The following is a 21,033-nucleotide window of genomic DNA, read 5'->3' as shown; positions in this document are numbered from 1 at the left end:
TACCTGTCACTCGTGAACTTCTTTAGCCTTTGAAGAAACTGGCAAGCTTTTTGTGTTACCTACAGCACAGAAGTTGCTTTACCTGAAAGAACAGCCTAGGTATGAATGACTGAGGCTTACCAGTTTCACTGTGCTTGACAAATACCTGTAATCTCAACTTCAGAAAAGGGTAGCTTTATTTGTAGACACCAGTGCTGACAAACTATGGCTCTTCCATATGTGACTTCAACCTTACAGCACATATGTATGGACACAGCCTTCTATTTTTACTGAATACTTTTAAGGTGCTACATCTGCACCAACTACAGAGTAAAGCAGAGGATCTGGAACGTCAGAGTTGAAGTTGAGGTTAACTGCAGGTCTAAGTCTGGGGTTGTGACTGTGCAGAGCCTAGAAATTTGGGTGGTTGAGAGAGGCCAGGGAGCTTCTACAGCATGATGGAGTTCAGCCTAGGACAGGCTGACAGAATGCTTCAAAATGTGTCAGAAATGTTTCCAATAAACAACTTGTTTTGGATTGCAAATTCTAGGCTAAAGGTTGAGCTTGGCAGGGGGTGGAACACAAGAGTCCAGGACTTGTCCTCTAAGCTGCTCAGAAGCTCATCAGTAAATAGTGAAAAAGAGCTCATGTGAGCTTGCTTTTAAGTCTTTTACTAAAAATTTGTATCTTTGCCCCCCAACAGCAGATAAATCCAAGCTCCATGTGTTGTGGTTTAAGCCCAGCCATAAATCAGAACCATGCAGTCATTCTCTCACTCCCCTTGTGTCCTCCCCACCAACTCCTGGAGGGACAGGAAGGAGAGTCGAAAGAATGTTAACTCCCACGGGTTGAGATAAGAACAGTCCAGTAACACAAACTGCTACTGTTACCACCAATAATGATAAGGGAAATAACAAGGGAAGAGAATACAACCTCTCACCACCTGCCGACCAATAGCCAGCCCAACCCGAGCAGTGAACTCACCCTTCTGGGTAACTGCCCCCAGTTTATATAGTGGGCATGACATGCTGTGGTATGGAATACCTCTTTGGTCAGTTTGGGTCAGGTGTCCTGACTCTGCTTCCTCCAGGCTTCCCCTCCTCCCTGGCAGAGCATGAGATTCGGATAGTCCTAAAGTCCTTGGTCAGAGTAAACATTACTGAGCAACAACTAAAAACATCGGTGTTGTCAGCACTGTTCCCAGGCTGAAAGTCAAAAACACAGCACTGCACCAGCCACTAAGAAGAAAAACGACTGCTACTGCTGAACTCAGGACACCATGTTAATAAGACTCCTGTAGGTGGGAGTTGCTAGTGAATCCTTGGTGCAAGCAGAAGGTTATATTTCTAGCCCTGCACAGCCAGCAGGCCTGACTGTGTAAGCAAGTAAAAATACTGGTATTTTGTTGGGGCCATGGCCTCATAGTTCTACTTCAGGAGCTTAAGTTGTGAAAGTTGTTACTTTCCATCACCACCTTCATACAGAGCAGGACTTTTTACCAGTCACAGAGAGAGTATAAGTGTTTAACAACCAACAGCTCACTCTGGATCTGCGACTGAGAGGCAAGGTGCTGCTGAACCATGGTGAGAAAACACACCCCTTCCTCTGGTGTGTCCTGTGGGGCAGGGGAGTATGACTAAACACACAGCTTTCTTATAAAGATTTTATTTTGTTAACTTACCCTTTTGTAGCTAAACAATGCTTTTTTGTATTCAAAACATTTTTTTAAAGACAAAACAGATGGAAGTCGTATCCTTTCTTAATAGTGAAAGGAAGACACAGTTTGTTCCTTGACCCATTTTACATGTTGTTTATGATGCCCAACTGTTTTGGGTCTGCTTGCAAACACTGTTACAACAGAACTGGTTATATGTTGAGCAGTCAATCAAGAATCACTGAATTAAAAAAACTCCTGTTTATAATTCAGAAGGCTTCTTTGAGTGCAAGTTCTGCTAATTTTATCTTCTTTGGAAAGCCGAAGCAGCAACATGATCCTTAAACCATCACTGTCCTGCAGACAGTGAAGCAGCTACAGCACAGTCAGAAGAGGGCTCCCACAGCTGAAGTGACTTTTAACAAGTGTTCTGTGGCAGCTGGTGGTCCCTTGTCTGAGAGGAAACCAAAGTCTTCACTGGAGGGTTTCACTGAGCTTTAGAAAAAGCTAACATTTGGTGTGTAATGCTCATTGCTGCAGGGGAAAATTTAAAGAAAGGGACAACTTAAAATTACCGCGAATTTATATGAGGTATAAAAATGAGTAGAACACCCACTTCTTGCCTGTATCCCTATCTTGGGGTAGGGGTGAGGGCCAGAGGGAATTACTCAGACACTGACCAGATGGGCTCTATGGTTTCTACCATTAGAAAATCCTAAATATTAACACCAATACAGACAGACTTGGGGGTTATTCAGACATTGTACTAGATGTACTCGCAGTGTTCTCTTGGGTAAGAAGGTCAACTTCTTTCAAGTCCTGCAGTAGCTCAATCTTAGTATCCAGTTTTTTTCTGCTTTCCAGAAGTTCCTGGATTTTTTCCTCTGTTCCTATTACAAAAAAGAGTGTTAAAAGCTTTCATTTGTATGTAACTATTATTAATTCAAAATACATGCTATATATGCATTAACATTCAAAGGCTTAGTCTGTCTTTCTGCAGCAGAAGCTGTAGTCTAACACCCCCTATGCCTCGTCTCTTCACGAAAAGATGGACTGTGTCCTGTACACAAGGACTAGTTGAAGTATCGGTATGTCAGAAGAAAACACAAAGCAGGACAGTCACCACTTTGTCACCCGTATACTGTAAGCTCACTGGTTCATTTTAAGAGCTCTTCTTGGATCAGTTTTGGAATCAACTTGATGTGTGTTTCCATTTTTGACCTTCAAATTAAAAGTAGGCTGGCAGTATCAGAAAAGAAGATTGTGAAGTACAGGAAGAACTGAACCACTCATGTAGCAGGGAACTGGAGAGGGGCAACTTTTATGCACAAGAATCACAGGGTTGTGTGTATGTAGGTGCCAATATCAAGAATTTCTCCTGTAAGCTTAGAAAAGGATGAAATAATTGATGCAGCTGTGACAGAACCAAATGTCATCCACAGCTGCATCACACAAGAAGTTCTGAGCAGAGATGTGTTAATGCCCTCAGATGATGCACTGGTGGAACTCTGTCTCCAGTAACTGCAACACCGATTGCTCCTGTTTCCAGAAGGGGAATTTAAATGTGAGAACAGGAGGCAAGAGAGGAGCCTGGCTTTTTCCAGTCAAGTGAAAGTGAAACTGCAAACATCACCTTCATGCACTGAACCTCAGCTCATTAAAGCCCCTTTCCCTTTTCACAGAGATAAATTAAAGCAGAAGTTAGAAGAAGGCTGCTAACTGTCAGAGGGAAACTGAGTAAGAGACTTGACTTGCCTATCTGAAAAACAGTTTTAACCTTGGTGCTTACAAGAGCTGAGAGCAGAATCCACAACCCAGAGTTCCCTTCTACGCTGGTGGTCCCGAGCAACTGCTCCTGCCCTTGTTTTCATTTCACTCCAGCCACTCGGTCAAAACTGCCATCAGGTCCACATCAGTTCTGCTCAAAGCGTTTTAACACTCTGAACTGTGTTTAACACAACTGTGGAGGAGGAAGGGCAATAACCTGTAGATGCAGGATGGGTGAGCACCCTGCAGGAGAGGGAGATCTTTGAGAGCTCTGGAACTGTGACTTGCCTCCCCCTTCAGGTCAGCCAGCCACCTCTAGCACTGCTTCTAAAGATTCCGGTACCAGTGGCTTTTTTTCAGCTGTTTAGATAAATGTCGGAAAAAAGTTCCTTGGAATTTTCATTTTCAATGGTCATTTTATCAAAACACCCAGACAACCAGCCTCAGTGCCAAACCCCAGAGCAACTGGTGCTGCTCTGACAGCTGCGCTCACGTACCCGAATGAATATTTGTCAGTATATTTTCAAACAGTCCACAGTCAAAGAGTGACATTACTGTCTCTTCATACTCTAGGGAAAGAGAGAATTTGATTTAGTATTATCAAGTAAAGGTTTACAGAACCCTCATGCTAATGCAGAGCCCTATGTTAGGTGTAGCACAAAACAGTAATTACTTCATACTGACTGCTCAAGGTTTTAAGATCTCTTCCTTCTCATATAATCCATCTTAAGAAAGAAGGATCAATTTGTCAATTCTTTTTTCTTTTTTTGTGTAGTTTCCATACAGAGAATAGGAAAGGGGACCTGCCTGTAATTCCCTTTTGGGTCTGCACCACCTGAACAGTCCATTTAAAAATGAGCAACAAGTATACACTTCAGTTATGTTTCATTCAGGACTGCATGAGTAATCGCAGGGCTGCCCCCACCAGCTCCTCCTGACAGACTGTGCAACATGCAGGACAGCACTAGCATTGCTCAGTGTTAAAACACAGCCCAGGATGATGCCTCCATTTCATAGCTGGGGTTTTCATCAGAACACAACACAAAACACCTACAGAGTTTGCATGACTATTAAGACATTCTTAATGTGAAGACTGTGAGCCCCTAAACGTGTCCTGGACCTCACTGCTGCTTCCAGCAGCTGCTGTCATGTTACACACAAGCTGCTCATGATGAAGATTTAGCCAGGTAGGACTAATGCTCAGACATGCGTGCACTTTGCATTAATCAGCATTCTTTATCCAATGGTATTATTCATAACTTTGTAAAGCTGGGAGGACAACAGGAAAGGAAGGTTTCAAATGTTCTTTTTAGCTGTTGTGGACAGCGCAACACTGGAGTGGAATCCTCCAAGAACAAAGAGCTAATTGTTCTTGGAGGATTCAGCTAATACTTAAAAGGATGAAACCCTGAAATACACATTAAGAGTTGACAATAAAGTTCTAACTAATCATTCAAAGACTTAAAATGTACATACTCGGGGATTTTTCTCTCAAAAGGAAGTGCTGATATTAACAGATAGCTGGTGCCTCTCGTGAAGCTGTAAGAACGACACAGACTTACAACCCAAAGAAAACCTTCCAGTTTCTCCTCAGGACTTCTAAGTGCCTGGGAGAAGTGGCCTGGCTAAACCTCCCTATGCTTATGCCAATGGGCAAAAAGTGGCTTCAAAAATTCAAGTTGGAAGGCCTTGCTAGAGCATGCTGAATTATGATTTAATGCTGTGGAAGTATCCCTGGGAAGGTGACCCAGGGCCTGGCTGGAGTTCTGCTCTGAGAGCAGATTCTCCCCTGGGTCTCCATACCTGTTTCTGAAGTGTTGTCATCCATCAGTTTTTCCTGTGCCAGGTGAAGTGTGTCCAGCATTTCTTCAAATATGTCATCCAGGAGCCCAGCTTGCTTACATTTCCTAAGAAAGTCTATTCGCACTGTTGAAACACAAAAACACTCGTCAGAAGTGATCTCTATAGTGGCTTTTACTTGCTCACTTCAGAAACTAGAACTTTGGCTAAAGTCCCCCTCCCAGAAACAACCATTTTGGCAAATCTCTGGCTCCTTCATCTATCCACTCAGCCTTTTCCAGTGGGAACAAAAATGTGGTCAGACAAATGCAAGCATTGCACTGGAGGTAAAATTTCGCAAGCACCAGATTTAGCTTTGTTCATCCAAAGCAAGTATCTCCACAGACCTACAGGCACCATTCCCAAAGCTTCCCACTATCCACAGTATAGGAAACCAAGTGATTTGTCTTGCTTTTTTTTTTTTCCTTCCAACACTCAGGACCACCCTGTGGATTGAAAGATAGATAGAAAACAATGCAAGAAGTGAATCAGTCTTAGACTTGGTAAGAAAATTGAGGCTACTTCTACTCCAGGTGATCCAGGCATGAAACTCATTTATCGCAGCCCACTTTAGAGGGCTGCTTTGTCAGATGTGGATTGTTAGGGAAATAACCACCTATTTTGTCTTCATCTCAAAGCAGCAGGTCAGGGACAGGTTTCGGTAAGATCCATCCAATGGGCTGTTCAAACAGAAAGTGCTGTGGGACAGCTCAGGGAAGTCTGCCAGTCTCTATTAGACTGGTACATTTTATTGGAGACTGTTGTGAGAAAAGAAACATCATTTCACTTACACCAGATGCCCCATAAGTATTCCAGGATTCTTGACATGTTCCCTGTTCTTTATGGGGGTAATAAAGATTCAGAACAAAACCTGAGGCAGCACGTACTGTTCCAATACATGCCCATGCACTAAGCACAGCCATGGGAAGGTGAACAATCTCCACTGAAGCCTCCCAACCAGCAGCATAATCCCAACATGCAATGGAGATACTTTTGCAGCATAGCTGCTATCACCCAGCTCCAAGCTCTGAACTACAATACAGCCCATCACAGTATCTCCAAGTTGTTCTATAAAGCAAGTCACACCTTTATGCCTGTTGTTTTTTCTTTTTAGTATTCGTAAACTGTTTTCTTCTGCTGTCTCTTGTGTGCTCTGCAAGAAAATCAAAATTACATATTTTTACATCATACTGACATTTACTGCTTTGTTTTTCATTACCCTGCCTCTACAATTGGCAGGGAGATAAAAAGCAGCCCATATACCTGTGAATGCAGTCAGCTTCTCTGCAAAGCTGGTGATACTCCTCTCCAGACATTGTTTTTAAAAAGGAAAGCAAAAATTGCTTCAAAGCAAAATCTCTTTCAGAAAAGCCCAACACCTGGGACACCAGTCCCCAGAATTATTGCATTGGCAAATAGCACAGACGTGAGCAAATGCCTACTGCTGCCTCCTGGTGCAAACAATGTTTAGCTCCCTCAACCAATGGAATACCAGCAACCATACCCTGGGCTGCATCAAAAGCAGCATGACCAGCAGGTCAGAAGGTGATTCTTCCCCTCTGCTCTCATGAGACCCCCACCTGCAGTGCTGTGTTCAGCTCTGGGGCCCCCAACATATGAGGGACATGGACCTGTTGGAGCAAGTCCAGAGGAGGCTATGAAGATGATGAGAGGGCTGGAGCACCTCTCCTGTCGAGATAGGCTGAGAGAGTTGTGCTTGTTCAGCACTGAGAAGGGAAGGCTCTGGAGAGACGTTACAGCAGCTTCCAGTGCCTAAAGGGCCTACAAGATATCTGGAGAGGGACTTCTTAGAAGGTCATGTAGAGTAGGACAAGGAGGAATGGCTTTAAACTGACAAAGGGGAGATTTAGATTACATATTAAGAAAAAATTCTTCCCTGTGAGGGTGGTGGAGTCCTAGCACAGGTTGCCCAGAGAAGCTGTGGCTGCCCCATCCCTGGCAGTGTTCAAGGCCAGGTTGGACAGGGCTTGGCAGCAACATGGTCTAGTGGAAGGTGTCCCTGGCCATGGCAGGGGTGTTGGAACTAAATGATCTTTTAAGGTCCCTTCCAACTCAAACCAGTCTGTGATTCTGTAATTCACAAAAGGGGAATATTTTTCCTTCTTTTGGACAGGATGCAGTCATTGTCAGTCGTTTCATGTCATATCGCAGGACTACAAACAATCCTTAAGCTCTGCACAGAACTCCACCAGTGCAAACATACACTGCTTACACAATGGTAAACAGTATATCCTGCAGGTATAAATCCTGAAGCCACTAAGCTTCTTATTTGCAGTGTTTGTATTGATTTCTGAGATTGCTAGCACTGGAGAGCAGCAGAAACAGCACATTACTGTGGGCAACTGGTGAGATGGATCTGTTATACCACTGGGAATGTATGTGGATTTACAGCTGAGAAATTCTTGGAGACAAATAACCTACCCTCAAGAGAGTACTATATAAAAGTTGTGAAGATTGCCCACATCCCCTCACACAATCTCCCTTTAATCTCAAGCCCTGGGAAAGGCATTTTTTTCCCCAGGGAAAGCTTGACAGCAATTCCTCTAGAAAGGAGAAAGTCCCTAGAGTCAATGGAGTTCCCCATGCATACTGCTGTGGAGACGGGTCAAACAACAGCCTCTAAAACAACTATCCCTGCAACCAGATAGATGCTCTGCTTCACAGCTCCCGAACCCATAGAGGGCTGTCTTCACCAGCAGAGCTGAGAACAGTCTGATGGGCACTGAGAACATTCTAGCTACCCTGAGCACAGGCTTACAAACCACTAAATGTTGGTTCAAAAGGCCAAGTGTCTCATGAAAAGCAGGTGTTCGTGCAGACTGTGTCAAGCTCTAAGCACATCTGAGGGGCACAGTACTTCCCAAGAAAAGTAGCCCCCAAAGGGAAGCTCTCTCCAGTCACTTCACGACCACAGCCACAGAGCCAGCCTGGTTCAGAGGCTTCTACTGCATTTACACGAAGTTACCCGAGGGCAGCACTGGCTCTGCCTGAAGCAGCTCCAAATGCAAATGTGTTTGTTTGACAGAATGACAACATGAGAACAAGGCAGCTGTAAAGGAAAATTTACTGCTTCTGTGAGGACATCTGTCTCTGAGCACACTGTCAAAACACTTCACTAAAGAAGCCCTTTGCTGTAGCAAAAGCGGGTTCCTGGTTTAGAACTACTTAAATTCAGAATTACCATTTGTTCCGCCATGGTGCAAGATTTCAGTGTATGTCTTCTCCTCTTATTAGCTGTATCTAGAAATCAAGAAACAACAAAGCAACAAACGTGTCAACCTCAGACTGATGATTTCCCATCATTCAAACTCTCTCTTTTCCCAAAAAGCTACAGAAGTCAGGCACTTCAGGTGGCAAGGCAAGAGTATGCTTCAGCTTCCCCAAATACCCAACATTTTCAGTGGAATTCACATCATTTCTATGTAAGAAAAATAACAAGCCTGAACCATTAAGGAGAAATGCCAGTACTGTTGCATTAGGTTATCACTTTGCCTTTTAAACTCAATATAAAGCAAACCCCAGTTTTTAACATACGAGTTTCGATTGTGGCACAGTGAACGCCGCAGCAGCACTACCACTAAGAGGTAAAAACTTCAGGTAAATTTATTAAAGATTACTCGTTTTTTCCCCAGTCAATTGTTGTTTAAGTTTATACACCCTCAAAACTGAGACTACATAAATAATTCAGGTGTCCCAAAGACATGCAAATGGCCTTAAGTTTCTCACTGATATAATGACTCTCCCAGAAGCCTTGTCAGTTTAGTAGTATTTATGCTACAATGCGTTTTCAGTGACGTGGCATGAGAACTCTGCAAAACCACCTGCTTTCACTCTGCCCTTTCTGTCAGCATGCACCAGCCTCTCTCCAACATCTTAGCTGGCAGTTGCTAGTAACAGCTACAGCATCACAAGCAGAGAGAGGTAACTGCAAGGAAGATATGGCAGGAGCAGAGAAAGCCAAAGAAGGAAGGGTTTAACCACCTACCAAAACTTGAAGGTTTTACATGCCCCTCTCCCATTTAACTATATCCTTTGGGCAGCACTTAGGTTTTTTTTCCTGTTCCTGATTTGTAACAGGAAAAGAGGCATGAGGAGTTGGTACAGGAAGGCTGTTGAAATAGGTTTGGGTTCTAGGTACTAGTGCTGTACATTTGCTTTTTTCATGGTCTGAAAGGAAATCTGCCTCTCGCTTCATCCAAAATAAAGCTGAACTATTTTGGAGCAGTCTAGGAGATGCTAGTGCAGGCACAAAGTGTTCCTTGCTGCATAGCATGACATCGTTGACATGTGGCAGGATTCTCCTGATGTTTGCTTTAGGGATGTCTTATAAAACAAAAGGAGCACAGTCGAAAGAGCAGCCCAACTCCTGATGCCCACAGTGTTCTCCACTCTTCCACCTTTGTCAGCCTTTACTCTAGGTACATCCAACACTCCCAGTTAAGCAGAAGTTGGAGCCCGTTTCAAAGTCCAAATTGCCCTCCCATTCTTGCTACAGAGATGCAAGGAAACTTCTCAGCCACTAAGGCACCGTGTCCCCTTTCAACTACACAGCAGCGCCTCAACATTTCAGCACAGAAATGTGTGTCTGAACCAAGAACCAGGGGATGTTCCCTCACCCCATTTTCTCCAAGCTACCAGGGAAAACAAGCCTGGAGAGGCAGCCCTTTTGTACAGCTCCTGCTCCCACACAACCCTCCCCCAGAGGAATGTCTGAGCTGCTCCACCCAAGTTGGATCCTGAAAGTCAATACACTATCATGGAGCCACAGCGCTCACACATGAGCCAGGACAGCTACTACCAGCAGAATCCATTTACCCCTCATAAAACAAAAGGTCTCCAAATTAAGTGTCTCTGGAAGATCTCCTCCAGAGGATCCCTCTTCCAAATGAACAGCCCATGCACTATACAGACGGCACTTGCAGACACAAAGACCTTCAACTTCATGAGATTTATGCCTTCCTTCTGAAGGAGGTGGTCTAACAGGGCTGGACCTAATGCCTGGATCTCATCTTACGCTGGACAGGCAGCAATCCTGGCTCTGTCCAGTAGTCAGGCAGGAGACCAGCCTGGACAGATCCAGCAGAGTGACAATCCTAAACCCAAAGGAATCAAATTCATTTTAAAAAGGGAGGGAATGTCAGGCCTCAGAACTACAGATAAATAAAAAGCAAAACTACTGAGTGAAATAAAGCTGCATTTGGTTAGTGAGCCACAGCAGTGTCAGGTGTTAAATGGACTGTATGGCTGGCAAAGCAGCCCCAGACCTGTGACTACAAGTTTAAATGACGATCACCTAACCCACCCCGAGTGGCATGAGGGTGAAGCCAGGTCTTATCATGATTAGCCAAAGTCTGCTCCATTTCAGTGTGAGCACCCCACTCTTAGCATTGGTGCTCCCAGTTTGACTGAGCTTATCTTCAAAGTGAAGGCCAGGCTAGGACCCCACTCCATTTTGAGCAGGACTGTGTGCTTTCAGTTAACAAAGTCACCACTTCAGCTGGTTAATTCACTGAGATTCCCGACTACCTGTGAATCAGCAAGTACCAGGACTGCCCAATTCAGCGGCATTTCTGTAGCAAAGGAAGCAATCCTTAAACAGGGGTTGTATAACCCTTTTGTTACACTTAGAAAGCTGTTTGGGATCCTTCAGAATGAAAGGCCCTATTTAAAAAACCTACTGCAGTGAATAGAGAAGATGCAAATGTGAATATCTGAATGTAAATACACATTAAAAATCCCAAGGTGACCTCTCCTGTAGCAGCCCCTCTTTGCTAAGCAAGTGCAAGCTTGTGCATCATTCATCAGCGTGACTCTCATGTCACACATGGATTTTACAAGCTGCTTGAGCCTACCTGCCCGAACAAGTCAGAATAATTCAATATAAAGGTGGAACAACATTTATTTTGTTCAAATAAGTAATTGACTTTAGGATGCAAACTTTTAAAACAAATTAAATCAATGAAGCCATTAAAGAAACTCACCATAGTGATTGGTCCTATTGCCTGGGTCATGTTTTGGGCAGAACACTCTAAAATTTAAGTTTAATTTTAAGAAAAAGAGAAAAAGTATTAATAAATATGTAAACAGAGTCATGCTGACTGATTTTAACAGATATTTTCCCCTCTTTTCATTGAAAGATGCTTAAAAAAGAATGATCAGGATTTTTGTTCCACATTGCCCACCTAGGAAAGCACCTGCCTTGAAATCCCACACATGCACAAGCTTGTATTTGTACTTTTAGAACCTCAGTGGACTCTGAGCACTGAAGCTTTGAATCATCAGTTCCATTATCCCACTCTGTGTGGACCTGCTCCGTGTTCCAATCCCAAGTCTGCCACAGCGATCGCCACACCAGGTGAAATGTGTCTGAGGTGCTCTTGTTCAAATGCCTTATTAAAATGAGATGGATGTTGTCAAGATGAAATACCATAGTACTGATACTGCTCAATTTTAGCTACTGCGGTTCTGCCCCTTTGCCCTGTCTGGCTCAGGCCAGGTCCAGAACCTCTTTAGATATATCTGCTTCCCAGTCAGCTTGAACTGGTAAGCCCTGCATGACATGCTGGCACTGCCACGCTTGGAGATCTCAGTGCCATTCCCTTTCCCCTGCCTATGATGTGCTCCCCAGTCCTGAGGCAGTAGGGCACCCTGTTTGAGATCCAGTAGCTTAAAACTGATCAATCTATTTGTTCCTTAAAGACTTTGGTAATATATGAGATGGGAATGTTTTTTTCTGGTTCTAGGAGAGCAAGGTGAACTCCTTTGAAGAGGCAAAATGCAACAAATACAGCTAGAAATATTCTTTATCTTCTGAATACAATAATAAACCAGCTTCTATAATATGCCTTTCTTACAGAAGGATCCCAAATCATTTTTTAAGCAAAACTGCTTTGTCAATAGTGTGATTTAGCTGATCTCTTCAATACAGATGTATTTGCCCAGACTAATGCTCAAGTGCTTGGAAGCAGTTTTTAAAGGAAACTGCTTTTACTAGGATATTTCTAATTATTGTAATTCCTTTAACAAAACAGAAGCAGCGACTTAAGAAACGCAGCCTGATTCCTTGAGGGGCCAGTTGTTTGGCATTAAATTCATTCTGGTGCACAAAAAAACCCAGATCTATGCATGCCTAACAATTCAGTCAGAGAGCTGAGTATAGAAGACGCCTTATTTACATTGCTGAATTTCCAATATTGCCTTTTGGAGGTTGTTTTTTTCCTCCCACCCTTTAACTCTATTCTTCTCAGTTAAAAACAGTCTTCCTAAGTACAAGAACATCTTTGGAAGGGTAGTATGTTTTAGTACTCCGGCCACTTTACTTGGAAGCACATCCCTACTACCATTTCTGCAGGATGGCAGTAAAAACTACAGTTCTTTCCCACCTCTCGTTTTAGTAGCCACTTCTACAGCACTGCATGCCTCCTGGTTTTGATAATCACTGCTGCTCATCACAACAACAGCAACTCAGAATTTAAAACCACCATCTCTCTCTCTCGACGGAATTCTCTCTTTGGATATGTTTTTTATCAGCTCAGAAACCCACCAGACCAAACCATGTATTCAACCACTCCTTTACCAGTTAGTATCTAGACTGTTATCAGCCCCATTCATTTTCAACATCATAAGAAGTTCAGTCTTCTTTGGCCTGAGGCATCCTTTCTAAAGCTGCATGATGACAGCATTTACTTTGCGATCACAGAAGTTTCCCTCTCCCCAGCTATACTCTTTCATGAGCTTTGCAGGCTCCCAAAGACTTTAAGCATAAACTAACCATATAATCTTCTCTAAGGCTGGGCTTACAGCTTACCAGAAAGACCTATTTATTTTGGACTGAGAGCCCTAGTGAAGCAGCCAGGAGCACAAAAAGACCCATCTTCCACTGCTGCTGACTGCACTAGTCCACATCCTCCTGAAACAAGTACTGATTAGATGGTCTACCAGATTAGTCTAGGACTAACATGGCCTGTGATCTCTCTTGCCTTGCACAGAGTCGGACATTAGGGTGTTGGTTTTTTTACCTCAGACTTTATTATAACTTCAGCTCTTTAAAAAGTCAAAGTCCCGGTTCCTCAACCCCTTCACCTACAGCCTCCAAACAACTTGTTCCATCTAACAGCAACACAGGCAATGCAAGGGAAGCGGAGACCAGGGCTCGCATGGTCAGGATAAAAATATTTACTCGAGGTCTGATTAGTTGTGCTAATACTAACAACGTATTTGAAACAGAAGGTGGTGTTTGATGGGCATACAAAATTCTCTATCAGAATTTTCCTAATGTGAACAAAGAAGTGCTCTGTGCTCAGAGCACATTTAATTAAGCTTCTGAGCCAACAGAAATTGAGAATTTGAGTGACATTAGTAAAAATCTTGGTCCTTGAAGACTGGCTAGCTAGCCAGTAAGGACTGACCTTCCTCAGTTTTGGCCTACTGATCATTCAGGTGTGTTGCAGGCTCAAACACTGAACAGATTCCCTCCCACTACTGTGATGTTTTCCTTTGAAAGGAAAACATTTCCCCTATTGCTTGTGAACAGAGGATCAAGCATCACTTCAAGGGAAGATAACATATTTCCTTTTAAAACAACACAATTTGTAAGTCTCTCCTCCTGACACCACCAGCAAACCCTTGACAATCATTAGTTAGAAAATACTTGGTTAAATACCGGTAGACTCCATTTACTTCATCTGTTTCTATGGCTGCGTCGTCACAGAGTGCACAGAAGTAGTGGTAGCTTCTGCGACAGGCTCTTTCCTCACAGCCCACAGTGGCTCCTTTCTTGCGGCAGAAGTTGCACACCTAGAACAGGATGAGGTTCCACAGGTAAGCATTGCACACAGCTCCTGATAATCTTGCCACACAAGGCAAATGCTATCCTGCGGGAAAAAAAATCAAATCTTTCATTGCAGTCGCCTCTGTGTAACTCATGCAAGTTCACTCCTGCAACCTCCTATCCTGGTCATTATTTCAACCACCTTTTTGCTATCTTATCTCTATTTCATACTGATGAATTTCTAAACCGCTGCAAACGTGACTGTACTGGGCAATTTTCCCCTTCCCCTAAATCTTGCCCAAGGTTTTTAGTGCTTTCAGTGTGCTAGTGTATTTATGTTTTCCAGGCTAACTTTGCAATGGAAAGACTTCCACCCAGGATGTAAGGGAGGAGGACAGCTGAAGACAAAGCCAGTAAGAAAACCTCATATAAATAACCTTCCTTCTGCTAAAACCAGAAGGTGTTTCCCCTTACACTCATGGATTGCATAATTTAGTTCAGGCACTACCTTAGTCCTTTACAAAATCTCTTAGGAAACTTAGACTAAGGACTTGAAGGCCAGGTATCCAACAGAAATTTAATATAAAATTAACTAAATTTTGCCAAATACAATGTCAAATCAATGTTTCTAACTCTTAAATCTGCGATTTCCCCAATTTTAGTAGACCAAGTAAGTACTTTTCTGCATTTTTTTTTTTTTCAAACATAAACTGACTAGACAACCTTCAGTACTTGGAGACAGGACTAAGTGTAGAGAGAAACTCCTTACCAGCCGCTTTCCTCTCTTGAGTTCTTTCAACACTGATGCCACATCAAACCTTAGATCCAGGTTATCTGGGTTATATTCTTCAGATTCCACAAATCCTGAAGAAAATAACTAAAGACAAAAGAGATTATATTAAAATTTAAGAGGGATTCAGTCACCAGTGAAGAAAAGGGAGGAAGGGCACATCTTTTCTTCTTGAACTTGCCCTAACCAAGGCTGATTTTTCTGGTTTAAAAAGGCTTCACCTACACTGAACAAGGTGCTTAAACCTTTTACTAGTCAAAAGTAGCTCTTCTGTACATATAGGAGATTTCAAAGGAACTGAAAGCAAGCTAAGAAAAGATAACAAGATGAGGAAGTGAACTTAGCAAAAAGTGTGAATGAAGGAAGTCTGCAAGTCCAGGCTGGCCAGAGTAAGGAGAAGCTAGTCACCTGACGGACCTCCACACCTTGAACATCTTGTTGTCTACCCAGCTGCTTCACCTTACAGCTGGGTGCAGTATTGCTCTGTAATAAGATTTTCATACAGTCCAATGCTGACAACAGTTGACTATAGGAGAAACCTAGGAACATTGTATAAAGCCTGGGAGAAACCCACAGAAAATGTATACATGTATATCTGGGCCACTATCATTGCCACAGAAGTGCTGAGCCATGACAGTAAGAGAGGAAAGGAAAGTTCTTAGCAAGATTTTCCTTTCCTTTTCCCTTTCCAAGGGAAGTTTTTCCTAATCATAGAATAGGCTAGGTTGGAAAAAGACCTTTAAGGTCATCAAGTCCAACCGTTACGCCATTATAGAGAGAGAGATATATATATATAGAGAGAGATATATATATATACACATCTGTCCCAGCTTCAGCTGTAGCAGTCATTTTTCTCCTTCTTTGTAGCTGGCGCAGTGCTGTGGTTTTGACTTTAGCCTGAGAACAATGCTGATAACACTGATGTTTATAGTTGTTGCTAAGTAATGTTTACTCTGACCAAGGATTTTTCAGTCTCATGCTCTGCCAGGGAGGAGGGGCACAGGAAGCTGGGAGGAAGCAGAGACAGGACACCTGAACCAAACTAGCCAAAGACATATTTCATGTCACAGCACATTGTGCCCAGTATGGCAACTGGGGGAAGTTACCTGGAAGGGCTAGATCGCTGCTTGGGTTGGGTATCGGTCAGCAGGTGGTGAGCGGTTGTATTCTCTTCCCTTGTTATATCCCTCATCATTATTATTATTGGTGGTAGCAGCAGTGGTTTGTGTTATACCTTAGTTACTGGACTGCTCTTATCTCAACTGTGGGAGTTACATTCTTTCAATTCTCCTCCCCATCCCTCCAGGAGCGGGGGGGGGAAGAAAAGGGGCAGTGAGCAAGCAGCCGCATGGCTCAAGAGTTACCAGCTGGGCTTAAACCATGACAATACCTTACGTATTCTAGCATTGTAGAGCTAATTCCAAACAAAATTGAGCTGCCCTTACATCAACAGGCAGGCATAGTCTGTCTGCTCAGAAGGTGATAGCTAACTGCAAAATCCCAAACAGCACAGAGAAGCCTAAAGCAGAGAAATTGGTACAATTGGGGTGGGGGGAGGGAGGGGAAGAGAAGAAGGCAGAAAGAAAATGTTTCAATACTGGAGCAACATTATAGCCCTAACTAAACCTGTTGCAAAGAAAACATCCAAGTAACACTGTAAAACAGTGTATCAAATGTTCGAAAACATTCTGCTAAAAAAAAACACCCAAAGCAAGACAAGGGTAGTAGAAAAATGAGGAAAGCCAGAAAGCTGTTGCAGCCGCAATCACATCTCCTGCACAGAGTGGCTCCCACAGTAGGAAAAATACAGCATCTATAACGGATTCTGCACAACAAGAACCAGCCCCACCGAGACCCTGGAATAAAGGGGAGGCATACTTGCTGCAAGAAGAATGAACACATTCCAGATCACAGCATGCTTAGAGCTTGACAGCTATTTTTATACAATCAATTTCTGGTACTTTTATTCCTTATTTTAAATAAGGCACAGACTGGGAAGTTTTTTACCTAGGTATATCAAGTGATATGAGTATTTTCCTGCAAAGGTGTAAGTGTGGGAAAATCACTTGTGGAGCACGCGGTGGAGCTAGTGTGTCATGGTTTAAGCCCAGCCGATAACTCAGAACCATGCAGCTGCTCGCTCACTCCCCACACTTCTTCCTCCTCCTGCTCCTGGAGACATGGGGAGGAGAATCGAAAGAACATAATTCCCACGGGTGAGATAAGAGCAGTCCAGTAACGAAGGTATAACACAAATCACTGCTGCTACCACCAATAATAATAAGGGAAATAACAAGGGAAGAGAACACAACCGCTCACCACTCACCGACCAATACCTAGCACAACCCGAGCAGCAATCTAGGCCTTCTGGGTAACTGCCTCCGGTTGCTATACTGGGCATGACGTGCTGTGGAAGGGAATACCCCTTTGGCCAGTCTGGGTGTCCTGTCTCTGCTTCCTCCCAGCTTCCCCTCCTTCCTGGCAGAGCATGAGACTCAGAAAGTCCTTGGTCAGACTAAACATTACTGAGCAACAACTAAAAACATCGGTGTTATCAGTGCTGTTCCCAGGCTGAAAGTCAAAAACACAGCACTGCACCAGCTACTAAGAAGGAGAAAAATGACTACTACTGCTGAACCCAGGACACAGAGAAAACTGGGGTCTAACAGAAGTTGCAGTAATACAGAAAACTTTTTAGTGTAAAATACAGTTGCCACTTTCAGGACTGTTGTAATGCATGGAATCTGCTCCACAATGGCTCCCTGGGTAACACAACCTGCTATCTTATAGGAGCAAGGGAGGGTGGACAGGAGTGGAGACACTGTGGCCAGGCTTTGTTGTGCTCCCAGCAGGACTGGGAACATGATGGTACCATACAGATGATAAACTGCATAGCAGCTGCCAAATGGGAAATACCAGAGATGTCCATTGCTGAGCCAGCAACTGTGGCAAAAAAAAAAAAAAAAAAAATCACTTGCCTTAGGTAAATCTTGCTCATTATATCTCATTGTAATACCAAAGCACACTTCCATCCCAAAGTTCCCCACCTCCAAGGTACAACCACCCCTCACTCAGCATGAGCTTTGTATTTTTTATTGGCTGTATCTTTAAGTGAAAAGCATTTTACACCAATCGGTAACAACAGTATGTATGACTGGAATCACATCTAAACATAAAGAAATCATATAAAAGCAAGCTGAAGATGGAGGAAAAGTCAGGGAAGACTCCAACATAACTGCTGGGATGAGACTATGGGCTGAACCCATCTCCCCACCCATAAGGACACCCACTGGGTAAGATTTACACTCCAAGCCCACTGAACACTTTTATTGGAGATTAGAGCTTGTCTGTGTAATGCTTTAAATCTGTTTTTGCAGTCAGGTATTATAACCTGCAATCCATGAACCTGAATTTGTCAGGATTTGATACCAAGAGTGTTATTTTGCAAATTGTCAGTGTTAATCCTTCATGGGAGCCAGCAGTCGCTGGCAGTGGGTAACACATTCAGATGGGCAGACCCGCTGAGGGGTTGCCCTGATGCTGTTGGCGCATTGTCCTCAACAGGCCAGTGGAATCACCCTCTGATCCACAGCAGGACGGGATCAGAGGTGAAGAGTCACTATAATGGGATGCTGACAGACTGGTCGGGCATGAGGGTCTTGGCTTTCCTGGAGCACTGATTGACAGAGCAAACACTAGGGATCGAGAAAATCTCCCCTTTCTCATGACTTTAAGTAAGCACACAACTTTCTGTGTGCTGAGAAGTATCTCAAGAAGGCCTATTCCTACCACTAGACTAGATGCGTGTCTAGAAACACTGACCAGGAACAGACACACATGAAAACGCCACAAATCACTATGCAGCAGTGTCCTCCCTCTCTCCAACATTCCAGCCAAGCCTGTTGCTTTCAATCTAATACAAGCTTGCTGATTTGGATAACCAACTTTTTCACTCAGACACCACTGCAGAGTTAAAAATGGACAAGCAGTGGAAACTACCACTTTAGTCCTTTTCCATTCCTCATAGGTACCAACCAGCTCAAAGCCACTCACCAGACAATCCTGATGAGCTGCAATATTTCGCTCTTTGGCAATATACATCACAGAACCAGCCTCCCCATCTGAGCAAAACGCACATGTTCTTCTCACCATCTTCTCCATTATGCACAAAACACCTGGAGCAGGAAAACTGTGACAAAACACAAAGCAAACTGAGGCCAAGCAGGACAGAGGACAGCAGAGCTTGCTAGCACTTGTTCTCCAACTGCTCCTTCACCTGCATCCCCTGAACCTTGGTGCTTTGCTCCTCCAGCAACAACTATGAGTAGAAAAGGCAAAGCCTGCTCTTGGAATAGCAGTGGGATGGAAACCAGCTCCCAGGAGCTTCAACAGTTACAGGCAGGAGGAAAACCAGCGTACTTCCTCTTGGAAAGCCACACACAAGTCATAAGGGGTAACACAAGGATTTTCAAGGTTGCTCAGCAAATACCTGATCCAACAACAGGCTCAAGGGCGGGCCAGCAAGTCACACCCTACGTGTTAAACCCTTTTTATTTGGGGGAGGACAATCATTCATAGCAGTGTCTTCCTTAAGCTAGTTCTGCTACATGAGACTCTGCAAGTTAACAGAGGAGAGAAAAACAGCTGTCCCCAAATTTCTCCAGTGCCCTCCATGAACTCACAAGGAAGAAACACTAATTCCTTCCTGTCCTCCAGGGAAACAAGTAAACACCAATTCCTTACTGAAAAAATAGATGTAGCAAAGAAGCATGGAGAGGTTTGCAAGTAAAAGAGGGCCGAAGACAGAGTCAGAAACAGAAGATTTTAATATTCTCTCTCAATGAGGACTCACATGAGCCACATCATTTTCTCTGTGCGCTGGGATATCCCCCATGGACATCTGTTCTCTTTTCCTGGCCATATCACAGAATAGTTCAGGCTGAAAAGGACCTTAAGATCATCTAGTTCAAACCCCCCTGCCATGGGCAGGGACACCTCACTCTAGACCATGTCACCCAAGGCTCTGTCCAACCTGGACTTTAACGCTACCAACCCAAATCTTAATAATTCTTCTTCACACAGCCTCTCTTTTCCACCAGCTGCTGAAAAATGTTAAGGCCAGCTACTTATTTCACAAAACAGCCTAACTGCTTCTAAATAAGCCTTTACTCCTTCCCCCCTCCCCTCCCCCAGAAGCTGAGTGTCACTCAGTAGTAGCAAAAATTTTACTTTACCTGTGGTTTCTATGCAAGTCCACTGCAGAAATCTTCAACAACTTCCCACTATTACTAGGTGCGATACTCCAACCTGCCCTTTGCTGGAGACGTCACCTCTGACAGCACAAACTCTTGTAGGATAACGTAAGAAAAGTTTGCTTTTACTTTCAAAAAGTAAGAAGACTTGAAGTTAAATTATTCTAGTGAGAGAGGAAGCAAGGCCCAAGTACAAAACAGGCAGGAAATGACAAAGTCCAACAAATGTCGTAACCTTTCTGTGGCTTTTAACAGCCAACCACTATTTTCATTAGTTCCTATCTCCCTTCCATAAAACAGAGAAGGTAGTCTCAAGTAAGAACATTAGAGTAGAAGAGGATTTATTTGGGGGGGTTTGGGTTTGTTTTGTTTTTTCCTTTAACTCTGTCATCGAGAATTTGCTTAATCTTAAAGTTACAGCAAGTGACTTTGCCTCCACACACATCTGTTTTTTTTCCCTTGTCCTCCTGTCCTTTGTATGCAAGGCAGGATAGCAGCCAATTTCCAATACCCATCACGTCAGTCTCAGAACATAAGCACAAAATAAATACCACAGAAATGTATAGAAATGTTAGAAACAGAACAGAAAACAAAGACAGAAATAAATTGGAAAGCGGAACAAGCTAGAGTTTGAATGCTCTAGAACTCAGAAGTTGTTCTCTGAAGCAAGCTAATACCTGAAATTCATGCAGACACATAGGTCCTGCTCAGGCCCAGTCAGAGGATCCAGCTCCAGAGGCACCGGGAATTTCGTGAAGAAGAGGCTGAAGGTTGAGTCTACTGTCTCTGGTGCTCCCACAGGCTCAGAAGAAATCCTGGTGCTGCAGAACAGAGCATGCTCAGTCAAGGTCAGCCTTGGGGTGGCTCCATCACCTCTGCAGGAATCCCGAGGCAGTGGAAAGACCATTCTTCACTAAGGAAGCAGCCAGCCTTCACATGCTGCCCTGCTGAGCTCAGTGTC

The 21,033-nt window shown here is 43.6% G+C and overlaps 1 protein-coding gene across 2 annotated transcripts; it reads right to left on the bottom strand.

The window, feature by feature from the left end:
• Positions 1-1,628: 1,628 nt before the first annotated feature.
• On the bottom strand, positions 1,629-20,204 carry PHF11 (PHD finger protein 11). 2 transcript variants are annotated; one of them, XM_061457391.1, is made up of 10 exons: positions 20,055-20,201; positions 18,874-19,009; positions 14,800-14,907; positions 13,923-14,056; positions 11,242-11,288; positions 8,442-8,500; positions 6,326-6,392; positions 5,204-5,326; positions 3,898-3,969; positions 1,629-2,523 (listed from the first exon to the last, which is right to left on the bottom strand). In XM_061457391.1, the coding sequence occupies exons 2-10, from the start codon at positions 18,979-18,981 to the stop codon at positions 2,384-2,386; spliced, it is 858 nt and encodes a 285-aa protein (XP_061313375.1). In that variant the 5' UTR covers positions 18,982-19,009; positions 20,055-20,201; the 3' UTR covers positions 1,629-2,383. The 2 variants fall into 2 exon arrangements, with proteins under 2 accessions (XP_061313375.1, XP_061313376.1); XM_061457392.1 differs by lacking the exon at positions 1,629-2,523 and adding an exon at positions 3,570-3,643 and having other exon boundaries at positions 20,055-20,204.
• Between the last annotated feature and the right edge of the window lie 829 nt (positions 20,205-21,033).

This window comes from Pezoporus flaviventris, unplaced genomic scaffold (genome assembly GCF_033815535.1).
Source record: "Pezoporus flaviventris isolate CSIRO_AGI_PZ_B2104156 unplaced genomic scaffold, CSIRO_AGI_Pfla_v1 ptg000025l, whole genome shotgun sequence".
Lineage (NCBI taxonomy): Eukaryota > Metazoa > Chordata > Aves > Psittaciformes > Psittacidae > Pezoporus > Pezoporus flaviventris.
This window is presented reverse-complemented; position numbering and strand designations above follow the sequence as displayed.

Coding starts and splice junctions, on each gene's coding strand:
- PHF11 (XM_061457391.1), bottom strand. CDS start 18,981: ATGGAGAAGATGGTGAGAAGAACATGTGCGTTTTGCTCAGATGGGGAG. Junction 5,327..6,325: donor AAAAAACAACAGGCATAAAG/GTGTGACTTGCT, acceptor GTGTTTCAACAG/TGCGAATAGACTTTCTTAGG. Junction 2,524..3,897: donor ACTGACAAATATTCATTCGG/GTACGTGAGCGC, acceptor TTTTTGTAATAG/GAACAGAGGAAAAAATCCAG.